At 50.3% G+C, this 22672-nt stretch overlaps 1 protein-coding gene across 14 annotated transcripts in view; it reads right to left on the bottom strand.

Annotated features, from left to right (window-relative positions):
- TRAF5 (TNF receptor associated factor 5) overlaps positions 1–22672 on the bottom strand; it is a 44389-nt gene that overhangs the window by 15850 nt on the left and 5867 nt on the right. The window contains exons 2-7 of one of the 14 annotated variants that reach the window (XM_053915740.1): positions 3993–4339; positions 3341–3557; positions 3008–3140; positions 2445–2596; positions 2126–2344; positions 1048–1105 (exon numbers count right to left, since the gene is read on the bottom strand). In XM_053915740.1, the coding sequence (XP_053771715.1) occupies positions 1048–1105; positions 2126–2344; positions 2445–2596; positions 3008–3028 (450 nt within the window). In that variant the 5' untranslated portion in view covers positions 3029–3140; positions 3341–3557; positions 3993–4339. Of the gene's footprint in view, positions 1–1047; positions 1106–2125; positions 2345–2444; positions 2683–3007; positions 3141–3340; positions 3558–3992; positions 4340–5461; positions 5548–19048; positions 19250–22672 lie in introns of those variants that run through there. The other 13 variants (XM_053915743.1, XM_053915744.1, XM_053915745.1 and 10 more) reach the window with 13 other exon arrangements.

Genomic DNA, 22672 nt, shown 5'->3' with positions numbered 1-22672 from the left:
GGTGATGCTAGAATGTCCTATGACAGAACGTTAAAGGAAGAAAACGGTTTAAACGGGTGTTTAAACGGAGAAAATCTTCATGACCATGGCTTAGGTAACGGTTTCTTGGCTATAAGACTAGAAGAACAAGCGACCAAACAAACAAAATATAAGAAAGACTTCGTCAAAATGAAAGACTTGTGTGTCAAAGGAAACCATTGAGAAAGTGGAAAGACAACCCACAAAATGGAAGAAAAATATTTGTAGATCATATGTGTGATAAGAGACTTGTATCCAGAATATATAAAGAACTCGTAGAAGTCAACAATAAGAGACAAATAATCCACTGAAAAAATGAGCAAGAGAATTGAATAGGCATTGTTTACAAAGAATACAGACAAATGGCCAAGCACACGAAAAATGCTCAACATCATGAATCGTTAGAGGAACGCAAATCAAAACCAGGAGATACCTCTTGATACCCATGAGGAAGGCTATCATCGAAAAGGTGGACAATAACAAATTCCGGCAAGGATTAGGAGAAACGAGAACCCCCACACATTGTTGGTGGGAATGTAAAATGGTGCAGCCGCTTTGGAAAACAGTCGGGCGGGTCCTGAGAATGTTAAATGCAGAGTCACCACACGACCCCATAATTCCACCCCTAGGTATATATGTACACTTTAAAAGTCATTTTATGACATACGAATTATATCTCAATAGGCTATTATTAGACATAATAATAACAAAAGGAAGTTTGAGAGATTAATCAGATGAGAAAATGAATTCCAGGAAACAGGATGTTTCATTTCTCCAAGGGACTCAATCGTAGTATAGGACAGGGGTAAGGAGGACGAAGGGCAAGAAACTTGGGGAGTCAGCAAAGACCCAAACCAGCCTCTCTCAACAGTGGCAGGAGTGGGGGCTGACCTGACCCCCTGTCAGAGGACCATGGACTCCAGGGAAGGCCCCCCCGGCCATGCTCCTGCTCCAACCCCGATGTCCAGTCAGGACTCTGGTTCCTCTATCACCTAGAGAGCTGCTAACCCAAAGCAGTGATTTTCTTACCTCCTGAGATTTGATAACCTCCTTATCTACAGGGCAGAGCGGCACTGCACTTAATTCTCTGGGGAGAAAAATAAAAATAGAGCCAGAATTAAGAGTTGACCTCCACGGCTCTTCCAAGAGCAGCCCCAGCACCCCAGCCACGCTCGGTCCCTGAAGTCCCCCTCCCCAGAGCAGGCCAGACCCTGTCTTTACTCATGCCATGTTCTTCTCCCAGAAGGTCCCCTCACACCCCACTTTCAGCACCTCTCCTGTCTGCCTGAAAAACTCCTGTTCATCACCCAGGATGCAAGTCAAGTAGGAGTCGCCCAGACAGAGTTAAAGGCCCCCTGCCTGTGTTTCCTCGGCAGTCCTTTGCTTATGGTACTGTAGCACAACCTGTCTGCTCCACTGGTCAGGAACGTTCTAGAAGGCAGAGACTGGGTCCTGTTCCACAATGGACCTCTAGTTATTCAACTCTGGACAGCGGGGTTTAATTTACCCAGGTGCCTGGAGCGCACAGGTACTGAATGATCGAACCCGTGAATGAATGGGAATGTGCTGTGATAACCTCCTTTCTAAACTCGGCAGGACACGACTTCCTTACTGGCCCTAGATAAGCCCCAAGTGCCTGCTTTTCGGTCTGTCCTGGTCTCCGCCCTCAGCGCGGCATGACCCAGGTTTTACGGCCGCCCTGGGGTGAACAGCACGCACGGCAGCGAGTGTCCTTCTGGATGCAACACCACCTCTGCCTGAAGGCAGGGAAAGGTCCGGGGCACTACAGCAAAGACCCTCAGGAGACATGGGTCCTTCCCCACACAGACTGCTCCTAGGTTTGCCCCAACACGCAAAACAGGCGTGGTCTGAATCTGAACAAAAGGTGAAAATCAGCAAGGGGATGGCAAAAAATGAAGATTGCTCCTCAGGGTCTCAGAGAAGGGCCCTGGGCGAGCCCTCCTCCTCCTCTGTGTGGTTCTGTGGCCAATCACAGCGATTCCAAAAGCGCGATCACAGTTGAGTGGCCACAGGCGACAGACATTTGGGCCCAGGACACAGCCGCTGGTCCTGGCCTGCTGTGGCCGGGGCTGACCTGCCCGCTCACCTCAGGGATAGGATGCAGTGCTGGCAGAAGCGGTGCCCGCAGCCTGTCTGGTGGGGGTTGTGAAGCACGGAGTGGCACAGGGCGCATCTGTACCGCTCTTCCAGCGGCTCCACGAACTGGTACTCTGTGTTGGGCTCAAAGTCCAAGGAAATGGAGTTGCCGGAATTCTGGCGGATGAAACCGCAGGGGGTGCCTCCTTGCTCCTCAGAATAAGCCATTCTGCGGGAGGGGGCAGGAGGGAGACCAGAAGGAAAATTAAGTGTGCACATACCCAAGCGACCACAAGCAGCGGGTGTTTTCGTCACTGAACATCACTCACATGGTCGCTCTGTATGACCCCGTGGCAACAGTGACAACATCCTGCCACTGGAGGGCTCCCGCAGAGGGGACACACCTGCGGTGCTCAGGTGGGAGGCTGGACCCCATGCCTTCTAGCGAGATTCTAGGAGACTTCAACCTTTGTCCATCAACCTTTTTCCAGGGCGCTGCGTTATTCTGTCAGTTGGGCTACATGCTTGGACAAAATCTAGCCAGGTGTTAACTACATTCTAAGCAACCTGTAGTTATGAATATTCTTCCACTCAGGTGAGGGCAGTGAAGCAAACGTTTTGTTAACATTTTTCAGAAGCAAGAACCACGCACACCAATACATTGCTTACAGTATACAGTAAGTCCTCGTTTAATGTCATTGAAAAGTTCTTGAAATTGCCGCAAAACAACGCATAACGAAAGCAATTTTACCAAAGACCAATTGATACGAACAAGAGTTTAAGTTCTCAGGGCACCTCATCGACGTTATAACGAAATAGCGTTACACCGAAGTCATTCAAGGACCCGCTGTATACAGATAAAGCACCACCACCCACCCACATCGGTTCTCACCTGAGCTACACAAGAACCCATTAACCGCTTTCTCCTCCACTCCCTTCTCCATACAATGGCCAGGGTGATATTTTCAAAATGCAAGTGTGATCGATGGTTATTTCCCGTCCCCTTCAGTGGTTTCCCAGGGCTCCTAGGGGAAAAGTTAGAACGCTGAGCAGGCTACAGGAGTGCATCCTCCCCACCCAACTACATCCTGGGCTTCTCCCTCCCTTGCTGTCTGCCCTCCAGCCTCTCAGGCTTTTGGTGCTTCTAACACACCATGCGGTCTCCTGCCGTGGGGCCTTGGCACAAGCTGTTGCCTCTGTCCAGAGTGCTTCCCCTAGCTCTTACCAGTCTTCTTCACTTAGTTAACTCACATTCATGCTTCAGATTTTATTTCAAGCTTCCTGTTCTCAGGTGGGCTTGCTCTTCTCCCCCTGGTCTAATAGCAGGAGGTCTAACAGGCTGGAGGACATGCATGGCCTCCAGGGAGTGGCTGGGGAATAAGGCAGGTGAGGGCGGGGGTTTTCACTGTACAATCCTTTTGAATTCAACATGAATGCATTACCTATTGAAAAATAAGCAAACATACAAAAACTAAACGTCCACTGTGAAATCTGTCATAAAACCAGGTTCCTCTCCTTCACAGCAAGCCTTGATTTGAAATGACACACGTGTTTGTGTGAGTGTCTGATTTCTGTTTCCTCAATGACACACAGATGCGTCTGGGCTCTCTCACTGTTGCGTCCCCAGCCCTTAGCACTGAGCCAGGCGTGGGGAACAACTCAGCTGTTTGTTGAATGGATGTTATTAAGTGGACTTCTTGAAAACCCTCAACAGAGCAGCTACAATGACTGTTGACCTCTAACATAGTGATTCTTAGCCTGTTTATGAGAAAGAACTTCCTCCTGCCTTTGGAAATTGGATGAGAACTCTAGACCTTCTCCCTGTACAATAGCACTCATGCCTGACGTCTGGACATTTAGGGACCCTCTGAACCCACCAGCATTCCCCAGGTTAACAAAAGCCCTGCCTCCCCAGCAGGAGTGCTGTTGTTTCTGGCACAGTGCAGGAGCGGTGTCTGGGGGTGTGTCTGACAAATGGCTCACAGATGGGAAGCCATCTGGGGTGGTCCCTGAGGGTGATGGACTTCCCCATGGCTTGGGTACAGGAGAGCTTGGCCTCAGGCTGGCTTGCTTGCTTGCTTTGGCTTGCTCTTGGGATCCCTCACAATTCTCTTGCAGCTGATGAGGTCAACTGGCCCCATTCAATCCTCAGCTCAGCTCAGCTCAGCTCAAGTCAGCCGCTGGCCTCTCTCACTGCTGGAGTGGGGTGAGGCTGGGGTGTGGCCTGGGTGAAGGAAGCAGAGGAAGCAAATAAGCTGGCCTCTTAAGAGCAAATAAAGCTTCCTCTCTGGAGAAGTCGAGCAGACCGGGGAGATACATATATATATTCATTCTTTTGTCCTGGGGTTTGAGACTAAAGCTCCACCTTTTCTTTGCATGTGTTTCCTGCAGAACTTCAAGGATGGCAGGTGATCACTGCAAGATGTGCTTGTTCCCCTTTGTAACATGGCTTACTCTTGAGAGTTAACAGTTTTAGTTATGAAGATCAACAAGCACAGCACTTGAGTTACATGCCTAGCCCTAACAACCAAGACTCACCTTTTCCTCACGGAAGTAGAAGACCAATACCAAAAGGCCCTAATGTGCCCTGTGTTCTCTGGTCCCAAGGGAGGTTGACAGTTCACGCCCTGTGCTTCTCTGGGATTCTCTCCCGAGACCAGGCTCGTGTCTGTGTCACACGACATCTAAATTTGGACTCAGAGATGTACCCTAAAGCAACAGGCTGGCTCGGCCCCCAGAACAAGGCAGTAGGATGTACAAAACTCAGTTCGGCTTTCCTTCTGCTGCACTCTACCTCTTTCCTCGCAAAGGAATTTAACGTGCTCACGTATGTGTCTGTCCATCCCTCTCTACAATAGCAGTTCTCAAACTGTTTGATCTCAGGACCCCACCTTTGGACTTTTGGTAATTGAGGATCCAAAGGCCCAGAATAGGCAGCTCAACAGCAAAGAAGTCGAACAAACCCTGGCCAGTGTGGCTCAGTTGTTTGGAGCGTTGTCTTATAAACTGGAAGTTTGTGGGTTTGGTTCCCGGTCAGGGTACATGCCTGGGTTGTGGGTTTGGTCCCCAACTGGGGCACATACAAGAGGCAACCAACCAGATAGGGGTTTCTCTCCCTCTCTGTCTTCCTCCCTTCCTCCTCTCTAAAATCAATAAGCATGCCCTCAGGGGAGGATAAAAATATATAAATAATTTTTTAAAAAAAAGTAGAACTAAATCAGAGGACCAACACTACCCAACCTTAAGACTTTCTATAAAGTTACAATAATGAAGACAGTGTGGTATTGGTCAAAGAGCAGACAAGTAAGTCAACAGAACAGAACACAGAGCCCAGAAATAGACTCACATGAATCCAGTCAACTGATTCCCGACAAAGGAGCAAAGGCAATGCAGTAAGCAAAGACAGTCTTTCCACAAATGGTGCTGGAACAACTGTGAATCCACAAAAAAAAAAGAGAGAGAAAGAAAAGAAAAGAATCTAGGCACAGATTTTACACCCTTCACAAAAATTAATTCAAAATGGATCGTAGACCTAAATGTAAAACACAAAATATTAAACTCCTAGAAAACAACACAGGAGGAAAAACTAGATAAACCTGGGTTTGGCGATGACTCTCCAGAGATAATACCAAGGGCAAAATACACAAAAGAAAGAACTGATAAACTGAACTTCATTACAATTAAACATTTCTGCTCTGTGAAAGATACCATCAAGAGAATGAGAAGATATGCCAGAGATTAGGAGAAATTATTTGCAAAAAATATATCTGATAAAGGAATATTATCCCAAATATACGTCGCTAAAGAAGATACACACGTGGAAACAAGCATATGAAAAGGGGCCGACCTCGTGTGTCATCAGGGAAACGAAAATTAAAATGACGGCAAGGTACGCCTATACCCCTATCAGCGTGGCCCACATCCAGAACGCAGGTGAGGACGTGTCACCGCAGGCTCGTGCTCTCTCTCTCCCTCTCCTTCTCTCTCTTTTTTGGTAAACATAGGCACACCTTGTTTTATTGAATTTCACTTTTTGCACCTCACAGATACTGCATTGTCAGCAACATTGAGACGAGACATCCACCAGCAAAAAGACCAAGACTTACTGAGGGCACAGACGATATTGGTGCTTTTTAGCAATGGAGTGTTTTTAATTAGAGCATGTGGGGCAGGTGCTCGTCTACCTGGCTGGTAGGAATGCAGCACTGGGGAGGACAGCGAGGCCGTTTCCTGCAAAACTCCCCGTGCTCTTATTGTCGGGCCCGGCGCTCACACTCCTTGGTGTTCGTCTAGGACAGTGGGAAACTTATGTCCACATAAAACTGCACACAAGTATTTATAGGAGCTTTATTCATAATGGCCAAAACTTACATGTAATCGAGATGTGAAGGGATAAAGTGTACTGCCTCCAGACAATGCAATATTATTCGGCGCTAAAAAGAAGTGAGCTATGAACCTATGAAAAAACATGGAGGAATCTTCAATGTATACCTATTACTAAGCGAAAGAAGCCAGTCTGAAAACACCATATGCTTACTCTATGACTCCAATGATATGACGTTCTGGAAAAGGCAAAACTATGGAGGCAGTGAAAAGGGCAGTGGTAGCCAGGGGTCAGGATAGAGGGAGGAAGAGGTGAACGGGTGGATCACCGAGGATTTTTAGGGCAGAAACTACTGTGTCTGATACTATTGGTGGACACGTCATTACACACTTGTCCAAACCCACAGAACAGCGATTTTCAACCTTTTTCATCTCGTGGCACACATAAACTAACTACTCGAATTCTGTGGCACACTGAAAAAAAATATTTTTGCCAAGCTGACAAAAAAATAGGTACAATGTTGATTTGTTCACACTGGATGGCTACTGATGTATTGGCTGTTATTTTTTAATTTGACAACCTAATGGAAAAGAGGTCAGTGCCCTGACGAGATAGTCAGGTCCTACAGGTTTTAAAAATCCTTGTGACACACGAGTGTGCCTCTTGTAGCACACTGGCTGAAAATTGCTGCCATAGGATGCAAGAGGGAAACCTAATGTAAACTATGGACTTAGATGATAATGATGTGTTGAAAGAAGGGGGGCAGCATATGCCACCCCAAAATATAACTGTAGGAGCCCAGGACACACCACGTCAAAATATGCTGCATCGGCATATTAATTATTTTGAATTGTAGACACTTGAAAAATAGCAAATGCAGGAAGTGGCTTTCTCTGAGCACCTTACCTGCCTAAAGACAGGTTCTCCAAAAGGAACTCAATGATTACAAAGCTCCTTTCTGGGAGCTTCATCAACCAGGGAAGATTGCCTCGCCACAGAAGAAGGAACGAGAAGTTGGCACCCAGATAAACTTTGCTACAAACTCTCGTCTTCCATCTATTCTTCTAAGGACCCATTCATCTGTCCTAAAAATCATTTACTCTCCTGTAAAAGGCCTACACACACACACCCCCCTTCCTTATTAAAACAGTGTTCAAGTCTGAGCTCTATGCCACCTTGGAGAGCTCCTCCACTTGGCCTGGGTATCTCCCAAGCGTACGTGAGGTACATATGTTAATAAACTTCCGTTTGGCTTTCTCTTGTTAACTTGTCTTTTATTACACAGGGCATCAGTTAAGAACTCAGAAGGGTAGAGGGAAAATTATTTTCCTCCCTTACACAATGTACGTTCATCAACTGTAACAAATGTACCACGCTGGTAGAAATGTGGATAATGGGGAGGCTGTGCAGGGAGTGGGAGGCAGGGAGTGCATGGGAAATCTCTGTATCTTCCACTCAAGTTTGCTGTGTGCCTAAAATCATTCTAAAATATAAGGCTTCTGGAAAAAGTTGAGAATCCCAAAGAGTTTTTATGTGGGTTATATCTATCGATATTTATCAAATTTGAGATTAAAGTTGAAAATTTAAAAATATTTTGTTAACTCCCTTTAAGAGAATAATGAGCCAGTTATATGTTAACATACATAAAATCTTAATGAAAATTAACCATTTTCCAAAGCAATAAAAATTAGTGAGAAGAGTGGCATTGTTTTCTATTTGTGCACATTTCTGGGCTTAATATAAGATGGCTGGATTTTCGTATCTGCTCCTGCATTCAGCCTGGTGCAGTATCGCTGTCAGGTAGCTTCTGGAAGACACCACTGTCCACTCATGAAAGTAGCAAACCACAGCCAACAGCTTAGTATTATTAGGAAGATAGTTTTGCCCTCACAGCTCCCCTGAAAGGGTTTCAGAAAGCCCCAGGTAGTAGCATGGTGGTAAATGGTTAACAATCTGCTCTCCTGGGGGAAAGCTCCAGCTTGCAACATGTGCCAGTTTCTGTGCCTCAACTATGCTGGTGGGCCCGGGCCTCGTCAGTCTCTGTCCCAGCAGCGCCCAGCGTGTGTGGCCCTCGCAGACAGACTCCTGCTCCTGGTAAAGGACCAGCAGAACCTGAGGATGGACGCCCCGTCCTCCCTCTCCCTTCTGCTGTGTGCCCGGCCTGGCCCCAGTCTGCATGCCTAAGTCATCCACTGGCCTTGTCCTCACTCCAGTCTGTTGCCTTGTTCAGCGTTTGTTTTTATGAAACTCAGTTTTTATCTTGTTAGACATTTTAAAAAAGCACTTCTGTTCTGCTACTCAGTACGGACTTCAGGAGTTTCAGGGGGGTGTTCTTTTACATCAACCCAGCTGTGCAGGGCTGTCTCTTTCCTCGGAAGCTCTTCAGGCCTCAGACCCACCTCCAACAATGGAATCAGTTCACGTGCCCACTGACGGGAGAGAGCCCCTGTAATAGAACGAGGAAGGCTGACGGTTCTTGGACTCACAAATACATTTCTCTAATTAAGTCAGCATTCGAAGCTGGGACACTGTCATCCCCAGGCAGTTATTTAGTGGAAATGAGTAAGAGTTCCATTTTATTTCTCTTTCGGGCCTAAGAGCTTATATAACAGGAACAGCAGGAGTTCAGGTTTTGCAAATAAGAAGACAAAGCCGTCATAATTACCAATAGAGCTTGTATATCTCCTTACTGCCATTAATACCATCTATTTCTGCCACCGACGGAATGTACCATGTGGCCCTCCGGATGAAAGTTATTAACTCAAACCAAAACGGAGGAGATCACATCTCATCTGCTCCCTAAGAACTCTTCTTGAGTTTTCTTTTTAAACACCCTTTTTTTGCTTCAAAAATTGATGCGTTTTTCCCCGAGAACTTTTTTAGGGACCCCAAAGAAAAGCTGTGGATATCATGGCTTTAATTCGTTACTTAAATGTTTATTCTGATTCATTTTGGGGGAAACACATAATAAACAGTCTAACACTCTGAGGCAGCGTGAGTTTGGCTTTTGGTTACAATAAAAACGACACATCGCTTAGCAGAATTCAGTCTTGGGTTTAACATAGAACGTAGATCCTCGTCGGTGTGTCCAAACTATGTCCACAGTGCCCCCCAACATCTTGTTCAGATTAATGAAGGGCTGGAAAACTCCAGAATAAGATAGAAGCCCAGGAACTAGGTCGCCAGGGTTTTCAATGTCTAATTCTTGGGAGTTCTGGCGACTACTGACCAAATCCCAGAGCCGAAAGGGCACGAATCGGAGGCTGGGCCTCAGTCCCTGCTCTGTCTCTCACCGGCTACGAAGCCTTGGGCAAGACACCCCCACCGTGTGGACATATCCTGAGTTGGGGTCCAACACTACTACCTCAGAGACCTGTGACATCCCATCTGTCCTTGAGGGTTTCGAAGTGGAGTGGAGGAACTCAGACACGGGGCCACATGTTCCAAAACCCTGGTGACAGGTCCCACAAAGAGAGATTTAACAAAGAACTGCTGGAGCCCACAGGAGGCATAGCTAATACATTCTGAGGTGTCTGCTCATTTCACAAAGAAGAAAACATCTCAGGGAGGCATTTTCTAAATGACTGTGATAAAAGAATTTCCCAGAGGGTATCATATGCATTCTGGAACGGTTAATAATTAAGTGGAGGTGAAGTGGAATTAAGGGAACGCGCCAGTCATTTGCCAGTCCGCTCTCAGATCTACTCTCCTCTTCCTCTCGCTCGTCTGCACCAGGGGGTGCAGTGAGGGTTGACCCCCCTAGACTCTATGTCCCAGGCTCCCTGGCTTCCGGCTGGGTTCAGCCAATGAGAGGCACGGTTAGGACACTAAAGGGTGGGAGGAAGGGAGAAACCAGGGCATTCTCCCTGATTCCTTGGTGCTGGGCAGCATCTCAGCAGTGACTGGGTCCCCTCCACGGCTCTAATCACCACCAGATGGCCCTTCTCTGTGAGCTAGTTCCCGCCAGGCAGCCAGGATGGTCCCCAGCTCCTAAGTTCTGGAAACACCATCTCCTCCCTTTGTTCTTTCAGCTCCCAGAGTGGGGTGGGCAGCTTCCTGCTGTGACTCATCTTGGACTTGCCTCACTCTGAGTCTCCTGTTTGGCTTCCTTAGGGTCTCTGTGAGAGGTAAGCGTGGAGACAGCAGGGAGGGACACGCAGGAGGAGTACTGAGTGTGTCCCGCAGTCGGGAATTCCACTTTTCCCCAGGGTGTTGATCTATACTTGGGGATGACCAACAGACAATACCAGGCTGGGAGTTTGGGGCAACAGGCTACCACAACGGAACAAAGGGGCACGACAGTGGCGGCCTGATCTAAGGTGGCATCCAGGAGCCCATGTTTAGGAGGCGTTGCCAAGGTAAAATGCATAGCTTTAGAAATGACTCTGATGGAAGGGCTGAGTGAGGGATGGCTCCCAGGTTCCAGTCCAGAAGCCTGGATCAAAGATGGCACCAAGGAAGAGGATGAGGGAGAGAAGCGGAGGACGCAAAGGATGTGGGAAGAATGCCATGACTGGTGTGGTCCAGTGGGTTGGGCCTCATCCTGCAAGCGGAAAGGTTGCTGGTTCGATGCCTGGTCAGGGCATATGCCTGGGTTTTGGGCCAGGTGCTCAGTTGGGAGCGTGCAAGAGGCAACTGATGGATGTTTCTCTCGAACATTGATATTTCTCTCCCTCTCTTTCCCTCTCTCAATAAATAAATAAATAGATAAATAAATCAATCTAAAAACAAAACAAAAAAAGGATGCGGGTAGGAGACACGTCCATGTGGTGTGCCCTAGGGACAGTCTAGGGGAGAGGGGGCAAGTGAGGCCAGCTGACATGTAACTTCTTCCAGAATAAATGATTCATTGCTAGGAATGGCCACGTTTCCTTTGTGGTATCGATGTTTACTAAAACTACCCAGGGCATTAAATTTTCTTTCCACTTCACAAATCATCTGGTGGTTGTTTTAGTGATGCCATTTGACATAATCAGCTTAGTTCTGTGTCAGGAAAACAAGAGCGGGAGCGATAAGACATCCTGGAGAGACAGCACCGGAAAAACTTGTCGAAGCCAGTACTGGGGCTGCGCTGCTGGCAGTGCGGCCCTGTGTGACCCCCTCTCTGGGAATTCCTCGGTGCTGCTCCCCCATAGTAAACCCTGTTCAGCCTGCTGTGACCCACCTAAGGGCCAACGGAGGGGCCTGGGCTACATTAAAGGAGGAGAGATTGTGGTTAGCGATGGGGAGGAGTGAGAATGTCAAATCCTGAGATGCAGTGACCCAAGGGGACACTGGATTCCGTGCCCTGCGCAGTAATGGAAAACAGAACAGCCCGCGTGGGGACCAGGAGGACAGGGAGTGCCCCCCGCCAGGGCTGCTTCTGGCCCTTGGAATCTGAGATCCTGCTCTTCCAGGGAGACCGCACGGGACCAGGAAAGAAGAAGAAGAGGACGCAACAGGGACGCAAAAGAGGAAGGAGGAAAGCACTGTTGTGAGTTATCTTCGCGGCACAAGAGAGAACTGAGATGGGCTGGCAGTTGTTACCAAAGCCTCTGCCTGCACCGGCCCCACGAGATCTGCCCTCTGAAGCAGAAGCCCCTCAGACAGCAGCCAGGCCTCTGCTCCACCCCCTGGCCTGCTCTTCCTCCCCGCTGCTCCCAGATCTTAACACCACCACGGCGACACAATCACTGTGTGACCTCTGGGAGAAACTGGTTTTATTTTCATTAACTTTCAACCACGAGGCAGACAAAGAGGAAGGGCCTTGGAGAAATGCAGATGACCATTCAGGGACTGGGTGACACCACAACAGCCAGTCAACATGTGACAACAGCCCACCAACCCACGGTCCCGTCCACAGAACAGCCGGCTCTGGTGTCTCAAAGGCAAGATGCTGGCAGTTCCCTTTTCTTTTCCTTATACATTCACAGAAGGGGGTTTTCTTGGACACAGGACCAAGAATGATGTGGATGCGATCCTAATTCCTTTGAAGAGAAGTGTATTTTCTCTCCGAGTTGTCAGGAAACCTCTGGTTCCTCATTTTAGTGAGAGTGCAGCAAAGCACTGTTGGTGAAGGGGCGGGCATTTAAGGGCTGATGGGCTTGCCCACTCGCTCAGTGCCCTGTGGCTGCAGCTGCCCGGTCTCTCTTGGAGGGGAGTCCTGAATGGAACTCTCTCTCTTGTTTAGAACCATCCAGGGTCCCCCTGGCTCCAAGTACAGTTGCAGGAGACCGTTAAGATTTGTTCTCAACACTCAGACCAAGAGGAAAAAAAATAAAACACTACTGATCTTCCCACGCAAGAACTTCTTCCTCTTTAGGAAGCTTTGACTCCAGACGCTCAGCCCCCTCTAAGGCTCCAATTCTGTCACAGTCCCCACTGCCTTCTAAGGTCAGCTCAGTGAGCGCCTGCAGGGAGAGGCTGTCCTCATTCGTCCCCAGATCCTCAGAGCCAGCCCTCCGCCTGGCACAGAGTGCTCAATCAATATTTGGTAAATAAGAAGGGAAATTTAGAATTAATGTGAGGCCTCTGCACAAAAGAACTCTTGGAAGCAGAGCCAGGAAAACAGCTGAGGATAAATCTGAACGAGGCAGACAGAGGGCGACGGGGGTGAATGGAAACGAAGGGCTGGAATTGGATGTGGGTCAGGACTACAGTTACCGAGTCTGTGTCCAGGCTCAGGGCCAGCTTGTTTACATGCGTTGTCTCATTTTCATCCTTGACAGCAGAGAGTTTGGTATTGTCATCCCCATTTTTTGAGGGAGGAAACGTAGAAATGCCCTGTGGCCAGGATGCAGTGAAGGCCTTCAGGGGATAAGGAGGAGCCGGGGCTCTTCCCGGCCGAGAGCTGTGTGGTGCTGTAGTCACCACCATGGGCTCCGGAGTGGACCTGCCTGGGCTCAAACCCTGCTCCCATCGCTGAACAGCCACGTGACCTCAGGCAAGCTGCTTACTCTCCACGCTTCTCGGTTTCTTCATCTGTAAGTTGGTGACAATGGTGATGGCAGTTACCTTCCAGAGTTTTTGAAGATTACATCAGTCAATCCCGTACATCAGGGATTGGCCGGCCCGCCACTTGTTTTTCAAATGCAGTTTTGTCAGAACACAGCCCTGCTCACTCTTTTGTAAATCGTCTGTGGTGGGTTTTGCGTTGTCGTGGCAGAGTCGGGCAGTTGCACCGCAGGCCTCATGGCCCATAAAGCCTTAACTATTTATTAGCTGGTTTTCTACAGAAAAGGATTGTTGACCTCCCCACCCCCCGCCCCACGCAGGGAGGGCTTCTGATGGTGGTGCCCACTAAGTGCTATGAGGGCTATTTCTATGTATAAGCACTGGCCCCGAGCCCCTCCAGGAGCACCCCCACTCTGAGGCTAACCCGAGGGCTGACACGCCAGGCGCTGTATCAGGTAGGCTCTAGGGGCCCAAGCCTGCTCTGGTGGGGCTTACAACCTAGCTGGGGAGACAAAAGAGAAACAAGTAAAAGAAGCTGTTAAAGAACCGTCATGAGGTCTTTGCTTTAAATGAACACAAAGGAGGCCAGTGTTGCCGAGGTGTCAGCAACAGGAGGCAGAGCAGGAGGAGACGGGGCGGAAGCTCGGGCTTCTTCTGAGAGCACAGCCGTGGGAAGCAGCACGCGTGTCATGAGGAGCCAAGGGCACTGTCCACTGCGGAATCTAAAAGACCCTTCTGGATGCCGAACGAGAACAGGCAGCGGGCAGAGCGGTAGGAGGCCGCCACCACCCTGGCGGAGACGATGCGGCAGTCGGGAAGAGATGGTGTGGGCCTGGACTGTGGTGTCGGCAGGGACATGGAGCCGCCCGGGGAATTCAGAATGCATTTCACAGTAGAATCGAGAGGACTCGGTGACTGAATGTGAGGCTTGCGGGTGGGGAGGAATCAAGAAACCCTATCCCTCTTCCTGATGGCACTCCTTCAGGGGACCTTGCTTCTTCCATATCCCCATACTGCTGCCCCAGCCCCCCGTCCGGTCCGGGCCCAGAAGTGGAAGTGGAGACTAGATGAGGTCTGATCACAGAGCAGAGTCCTGTGAGCCCACCCTCCCCACCCCATGTCCCCTCCCCTATAGTCAGGACTCCTGTTAAGGCTCAGGTCACACCTGAAACCCTGTGGGTGAGCAGAGCTCATCACTGACTTAGCCTCACGTGTACGCACAAGCTGTACATCTTTCCATGGTTTTCTAGATCCGCCCCCGCCCCCCTCAACACAGAGTGCTGCTCGTCCTCATCTGGGGCCCTTAACTGAGCTAACTGCTCTTGCTCTATCCACAGCTGCCTTTCTGTTGCCATCTTTCTCATTTCCCTATTGCATCCTGAAAATGCATTTTATTCCTCACTGCACCCAATGCATTATTCTGAGTTCGTGGTTCTACTGGACTATCTCCCATCAAACACGTATTCCTTCAGTTATTCACTAATTCCTTTGCTGAGAACCTACCACATGCAGATGCAGAACCTAACAGGAATCCAGCCCAGGGGGCCGGATTCCTCACCATCCTCAGCGCAGCAACATCCCACCAGCCACTTTCTCCCCTCCCCTCCCTTCTCTGCTGGCTCCAGAGCAGTGCCTGCAGACCTGTGTCCCTGATCAGATCCCACTGGCCCCTCCCTGCAGCCTTCCCGCCTCTCCCAAGTTCATCTGCACCCTGCCCTTGAACAAGCTGGGGGGCCCGAATCATCTGGGGGGGGGGTTTCCAATAGTTTGGAAAAGCATATTTTTTAGTTTGATGATCTTAACCGTAGTCATAAAATGACACTTACCAATTAGTCTCTCTTGAATTGTCGCCTCCCCCCATGCCCTTTGTGTGGCATTTGGTACTTCCTTCTTGAAACTCCCTGATTGTTTGGCTCTTGGTTCTCCTCCCACCCCTGACCACACCTGTAGGCTCTCTGTGGGGCTCCCCCGAGGCTGGGTCAGCCCTCTGCCCTTCATTCTTGCCACAACGCCCACCTCTCCTCCTGTGAAAGGCTCCCTCATTCCCAGCTAGACCGTTTCTGAACTCGAGTGTCCCCCGTCATCACCATCATCTCAGACTCACAGTCCCCTCCCCCTGTCCCTTCCGGACCACCCACTGTTCTCACTCAGACAGGCAGAGAGAGCACACACTCTCAGAAGGTGGTGGAGACTCCAGTGGCCCCGCAAACAGATGGACTTGGGAGCTTGGATACTTGGCTCAAGACCAGTTTGGATTTAGCTTAGAATCTGGAAGCATTTCTAAGGAGGACTGGGCAGGACCTCTGCCCAACCTTACCCGCCACGGCCTTAGGGTGCTCTGAGGAAAGGGGAGAGACCTGAGACCATCCTAGATAGGCTACAGAACATACACGTCAAGGAGGATTCAGAAACCTTGACTTGACCTTTTGGTGACTTTTAACTCCCAAAGGCCAGCACCATTATAGCGGTGCCTCACCTTCTCACAGATGTGCATACCTTCATGTTCGATTCGTATCTCCCAAGCTGGCCACAGACATCTGACATAGCATCTACTGCCAGCTGCCCCAGAGCTGGAAGAGTCCGTGGCTAGGGCAGTCCCCTCCTGACCAGTGGGGAGGCCAGCTCTGGCCTGAGCCCAGGGAGGAGGCAGACAGGGTTGCCTCTGGGAGCCAGGCCTGAGGAGAGAAGCTTCCAGAACTCAGCCACCTCAGGCACACCCCAAATGCCTAGCGCATACACGGGCAGCCATCCTGGAGTTCAGCTCACAGGACGTTGTAGGGCCTCCTGACCACGCTGGACGCTGGGCTCCTGGGGCTGACGGGCTTGATCAGGACAAGGGAAGAGGGAGGGCAGGAGGGGAGCCTGGAGAGGAGCCCCGAGAGAAGCAGAAACCGGGTGAAAGAGTGGCTTTCCCCCCACAACCGAGAGAGTCAACTATGGGAAGACTTAAAGAATCAACTAGCCAAGAGTTTCAGTTTTTTAAAAACAGTGAAACTCTGCAAACCACATATCACGCAGAAACATCAGTAAATAAAAGTGTACAGAGGAACTTCTGGGTTTCCTCCGCTCTCACCCCTCAGGCCGCCCGTCTGGGTCATCTTAGGGGCTCCACAGTTTGATTTTTCAAGATGATGGCGATGACAGGGATAACGAGGAGGAGGAGGAGGACAGTAATATCACTTTACACATCCTGGTACTTTGCAGTTTGTGTTTTTCCATACATCATACCCAGCCCTCACGCTAACCCTGTGGTGGTATTACCATCGTCATATTTTTGATGAGGCATGTGAGGCCCCGAGTTGTCAAGCACCACGCCCCGAGTCACACAGCGAGCACGTGGTAGGCCAGGAACTTGAATCCAGGCTTTCTGATTCCAAGTCCAGTGCTCTTTGGTCTGTGCCATGGCTAGGGGAGACCGGTACCAAAAGGGGATCTGATGAGAGGCAGCAGAGCCGAGGGACCGGCTCAGGAGCCAGAACGCTTTCGGTCCCTTCTTCGGTCACCTTTTCCTCATCTAGACAATGGAAAGACACTAGTGCCTGCCCATCAGGCTTGGAGTTAAAACTAAATGTGTTAATCCATGCAAATGACTAGCACCCAGCGCCTGAAGTATAACTAAGCACTTAACATCTGTGCACACCCATCCTTCGGTCCTGGCCAGCATTTACTCTGCGCCCACTGCCGGCAGAGGTCTGCGTCTCGTTCTATGGTGGGACAGGGCAGACGTGGAACAGGACCCAAATTACCCGACAGTTCCCGTTCCCAAGGGGTTTCCAGTCCAGGTGGGGACCATGCCTCTGCACAAAGAACAGCAGCAGTTTCCAGAGTGCTTGCGTTGGGTAGGATGGATAGGAAACCAAGACAGACAGGAGGAGGGAGGCGTGTCTCACCCACTGACTCAGCAGTCCCGAGCCTGGTATGATTAGATTGCCAGGTGTTTCAACATCACAAGAAACACCATGCTAGCCCAGGGGGAGGGGAGCCCTTGAAGTTCTAAGTATCGTTTCCACTATCTGGGAAAGAAACTGTGTATTCACCCCAAGGTCTACAGGTGGGGAGAGGGGGGGTCCACAGTGCCCAAAGAAAAAGCCCATAAAACAACTTTGGTTAGTTGCTTGCCTCTAGTCACTATTTGTTTTACAAGGGGGTCCCTAGTGCTTACAGAAAGAGCCCCCAAATAACTCTGGGTAGTTGCCTCAACTTTAACTAACTGCCTCCTGTCACATATCTGTTTTACAACAAGATGAACAAATGTGGTCTGGAGCAAGAAAAGAATTTTGGGGAACAGACTCCCACACATGCCTAGTTAGGCAGTCACATCCTCTAGGGGACGCTGGCTCCACATGTACCCGCTAATCAATACGTAGCTCCCTCACCCCCACCCTGCCAGGACAAAGGACCCGAGCTTCTGCCGCATTTGCCTTGCCCCTACCTATGCCCTATGCCTTTGTCTCCCACCTCAGCAAGGCCTGTTCTCTTCCATGAGAACATGTCACTAATAAACTCTGCCTGCATACTAACTGACTTGCCGAGCGGTTAAGTCTTTACTGCGTTGGCAAGAAGAACCGAGTCTTTTCCAGGACAGTCGGTCCTAAGAATGTGCCCTGGAGCATGATACCAGCATTGGCTTGGGCCCCTTACCCCAGAAAAACACGCCTCTGTTTTGGGAGCCTATTTGTTCCCATAGCTTGGCCAACCCTAGTTAATAGATTGCATACTCAGATTTCTCAGTAGCAGTTAGAAGTCTGCTTTCTGGTAAGCTCCCAGCTAGATTCTGTGACCCGTTACGATGGGAGAAGCACCGAGCTAGCCCATCATGCCAGCTTCCAGGTCACCTTCTTCTCCTTACTGGCCACTCCTTCTTTCTCCATCTCTCAGAGCACCCAGGCTGCTGCTGGACCTCTTTACTCTTCTACCTACCCTCACCATCTGGTGAATTCATCTCGGCTCCCGCCTCCAGTGGCATCTAAGGCTGACAATGCCCCGATTTCTATCTGCAGTCAGGGCGTCTACCCCGAACTCTAGCCATTCCGGCTGCATAGCCCACACTCCATGGTTGTTTACTGGGCATCTCAAGGCAACACCTCCAACCCCGCCCTGCCTGCTCCTCCCACAGCTTCCTCCCCCCAGTAAAATGGTGCCACCAAGCTCCCTGTTGCCTGGACCCAAAACTCTGGAGTCCTCCTTGGCTTCCTCTCCATCAAACACCACCAAATCCTAAGGGTTCTTCTCTAAGCACGTCTAAGCGCTGCTCACCACCTCCAGCATAACCTCCCTGGTCGAAGCGCCATAATCGCCCCACTGGTTACAGCATCAGTCTGTCTTCTTGCTGGTCTCCTGTCCCCGCCTCTGCCCCTGCAGCCTATGTGAACCCCAGCAGCCGGAGTGACCCTCTCTAACACAGAAGTCAGACGTGTCACTCCTCTGCTCCTGTGGCCCCATCTCATTCAAGGTAAATGCAGTGTCTTCAGAGTTGCCTGTGACCTGGCCTCTGTCCTCTGTGTCCTCATTGCCTAGCACTTTCCCAGTTCACGTGTTCTGGTCACACGGTCCATGCTCCGGCCACACGGGCCGTGCTCTTTGTTGACTAGTAGAAGAGCCCTCTGCTTGCTGTCCCTCTGCCCGCAATGCTCTTCTCCCTGACACCTGAATGGCTTGTTCCCTCACTTCACCTACCTGCTCCAATGTTACCTCCCCAGCGAGGCCTTCGCTGACCCGCAGAAGCCCCAAAATTCCACCAGTCTTGGCTAGAGAGGGCAAAGCTGGTCGTGACCGCTGACTCTGGGGTGGGCAATCTGTGGCAGGACGGGGAGGCCCTCGCCCTCTGGGGCCGGAAGAGTGCGGCCCGAGCAGTGTCCTTGTTCCTGTGAACTAGCCCCTGGTGAGGTGGCACAGTGGGGGGCCAGGTGCCTGGAAGGAGGGAGAAATGCTGAGAAGGACTCGGAAAGGTCGACAGGCCAACAATTCAGTTCCACGAGCACGTATGGGGCCCCCCTGCAGGGGCCTCAGAAGGTGCTAGAGATCTCAAATCCCACCTGCTGGGGGCCTTTTCTGGAGACTTGGTCATGCCAATGGGTAAGAGGGGCAGGGCCAGGTGTTCCCTGTCAGCTCACTCTCATGTTTTTAATATCTGTTTTAAATGTTTTTAATATCTATTTCAAGGTTTGTCTCCATAAACCTTGACCACTCCCTGCAGTCTTATCAGCAAACCTCACTTCCTACTGCGCAGAAAAAAACAGAAGTCTGCAGACTAGAACCACCTCTACTTCCTGCCAGCAAACCTCCGTGTCTACCTGCACAGGGCCCCTGCTCCATCCTTTCCCTCCCAGAGCCACGCTGGGGGTCACCTTTGAATTAAGCCAGACTGTCCACCTGTCCTGGGTTCTTGCCTCCTCAGGGGTCTTTTGATGACAATTATCACCCACTTACACCCACCAAGCCACCCAAACCGCTTAAGGTTCCGATGACCCCTGGGTCACTAACACCACCCATCAATTTTCAGTCTTCATCTTCCCCAGCCTCTAGCAGCATCCGATATTGCTGACTGCCCCCCACCCAGAAAACACAGCATGCTTTAAAATACTCGTTCCCTCCCTTTCCCCGGAACCACACTGTCCTGGCGTGAAAGCCCACGCAAGAACAAACAATTCCCAATGTCTCTCTCCTTTTCATCTAAACCCACACAGGCGTCTGCCTACCTAGTGTCTCCCTCTGACTCCAAAGCCAGCACATCCAAACCTGAACCGATTGGCTCTCCTAAGTTGCTCTCTCTCTCTCTCTCTCCACAACTAGCTCTTGAAGGCCTACTCTCTATCTTGCTGCTGTCACCAGACAACCGGCCTCACTCCAAACAGTGCCTTCTCTTTCCTCCCCCACATCCAGGTTGTCACTGAGCTCCCCGGAATGCACATCCCACCTACTTCTCCACCCCCAACCCCAAACCAACACCCGCCCCCCATTCAAGCCACCGTCCCCCCCACTGGGCCACCACAACAGCTTTCTGTAACTGGGCTCTCTTCCTATAGCTGATCCTCCTTCATCTCCCTTCCGATAACTGGTCTCCCCTCCCCCACTTGCTCCTCCAAAGCATTCTCTACACAGCAGCCTGATTTAGCTTTTGAAAATGCCAAGCTGTTGCCACTCACACCACCTCACACTGCTCTAACAGTTCCAAATCCCAGCGTGCCCACGTGTGAGCGTCATCTGTGAGCTCCTCCATGCCCCACCCCTGGTGCTGCAGCCTCTCTGGCCTCCCCCTCCCCCTCTGTCTTCCAGTGAGTGTGAAACTCCCCTCCTTACAGCCCTCGCCCTGAGGCTGTAGTCTCCCTTTGCTCAAGCTGTTTCTCTGCAGCAAACTTCCTCTCCTCCATCTCCCCACTTCTCCCCAAGCTGAACTCATGCAAGCTCGGCTGAAGCATCACATACGTATTCAGCTAAGCCTCACACAGGCCTCCTCGGCCAGCTTAGGTCCCCCCTTCCTCATCACATGCCCTTTGTCACCCTGTACATCTCCTTCCTACCACTCATGATTACAGTTCATTTTTTATGTAATAATTTGTTTGACATTAGTCTGCACCAGCAAATAGAAGGGGACTGTGTCTCTCTTTTTCGAGGTGCTGGCACAGAGCAAGCACTCGGTGAGTTAATAGCTGCCTACCATGGGCCAGACCTTGTGGCCAGGAGCTTTGCATGGGCCATGCCCCTCACTCTGCACAGCAGCCCAGTGAGGTTTGGGGACTAGTTTCATTATTCATGCTCACGCGTTACTGATCGGGCCCTGAAGCTCAGGGGATTATATAACATGCGCGAGTGACAGAGCTGACAAGCGCTGGGTAAGGGCCCCATCTCAGGCTCGTCTCACATCAAAGCCACTGCCATGCTCTCCGCTCTGCACTGCCCACAGTGCTCACTCACTCGCTGCCTTAGATTCAGGAGTGCTCAACCAGGAGGGTGGGCAGGCAGGTACTGTCGCGGCTTGTTTGGTCCTCACGGCCACCTTTGAGGTCCACAAACAAGAAGTACAATCCCTCTTTTCTAAATGAGGGAGAAAAATGGAGTTTAAGGGGTTCAAAGTATTACCTAGCATTCAGTAACCACGCTGAGCTGGAACCCATGTCTTCTGACTCCTTCTCTGGGGTGATTTTCTCTGCAACATAACCACAGTTGGGCTCTGACAGGTGGGATTCTGCAGGGAAGCTGCGCTGTGAAGAGTTAGGTGGCAGGCCTGAGACCACTACCCTTAGAGATGTCTGCTTACAAGGATGGCCCTCCGCTGAGGTCAGAGAAGGTGGATTTGGGGCATGGTCCCCTAACTGGTACGGGGCTCCCTCTACCTAAACTGTTTGCAAACAATGTGGTTTATGCCAAACACCTTTCTTCTGGAAGTCTGGAATTTTGGTGTAAGCTAGGCAGAGGGTGCCCATGTGACCAGACCTGGAGAAAACCCCTGAGTACTGAGTCTCTAACGACATTTTCACACATGGTGTCATATTCCAGAGTAGGAGAAGTTAAGCATGTCCTATGTGACTTCCGGGGGGAGACCCTTGAAAGTTTCTGCTTGGTCTCCCCCAGAATTTGACTCATGTGCCTTTTCGCTTTGTTGATTCTGCTTTGAATCTTTTCACTATAACTGATCTCTGTGTGACAACACGCTGGGTCCTGTCCTGGGGAGTGCTCCCCGCAAACCCCCAACCCTGGGTCCGGTCTTGGGGACCCCCAACACAGAAGCTTTCTAAACAGATAAATGTTGATTTTTTTTTTTTTTGAAAAGGATGAGGTAGGTATGAATTTGTAGCTGAAAACAAGAGGCATTCTAGGCAGAGGAAACGATCTGGAGAAAGTTCAGAAGAGGTAAGTCAGGTGTGGGAGGCCCTACAGCACTTGAACGTGACCTAAGCCGAGCTGATGCTGAGGAAATGGAGCATTGCCATTATGACACAGAAGCGAGGGGGGCCAGGGAGGTCACACTTGTTAGAAAGATCCAGTGTCAGTGAAGTGACCTGCTGGAAGTCATACACAGGGGTTAGTGCCAAGGAGCGACTGAAGGAATTTGGCGTGGCCGTCCACAGCTAATGCGTGGATTGCACATTTCTAAGAAAGGCCTGGTGAGTGCTGTGGAGAGGTGGAAGAAACATCCCAAATTATTGGTTTTTCAAAGAAACCACCTCAACATAAGGATGCCAGTCTGCTCCAAAATAACCTACTTTCCATTTGCTAAGGGCAATCACTGACTCCTTCCTTTACCCCTTTGAATGCCTCTGCCCCCAGTCCAATATCCCCCCTGTCCCTCCCGGCTACCCC

This window comes from Desmodus rotundus, chromosome 12 (genome assembly GCF_022682495.2).
Source record: "Desmodus rotundus isolate HL8 chromosome 12, HLdesRot8A.1, whole genome shotgun sequence".
Classification (NCBI taxonomy): Eukaryota; Metazoa; Chordata; class Mammalia; order Chiroptera; family Phyllostomidae; genus Desmodus; species Desmodus rotundus.
This window is presented reverse-complemented; position numbering and strand designations above follow the sequence as displayed.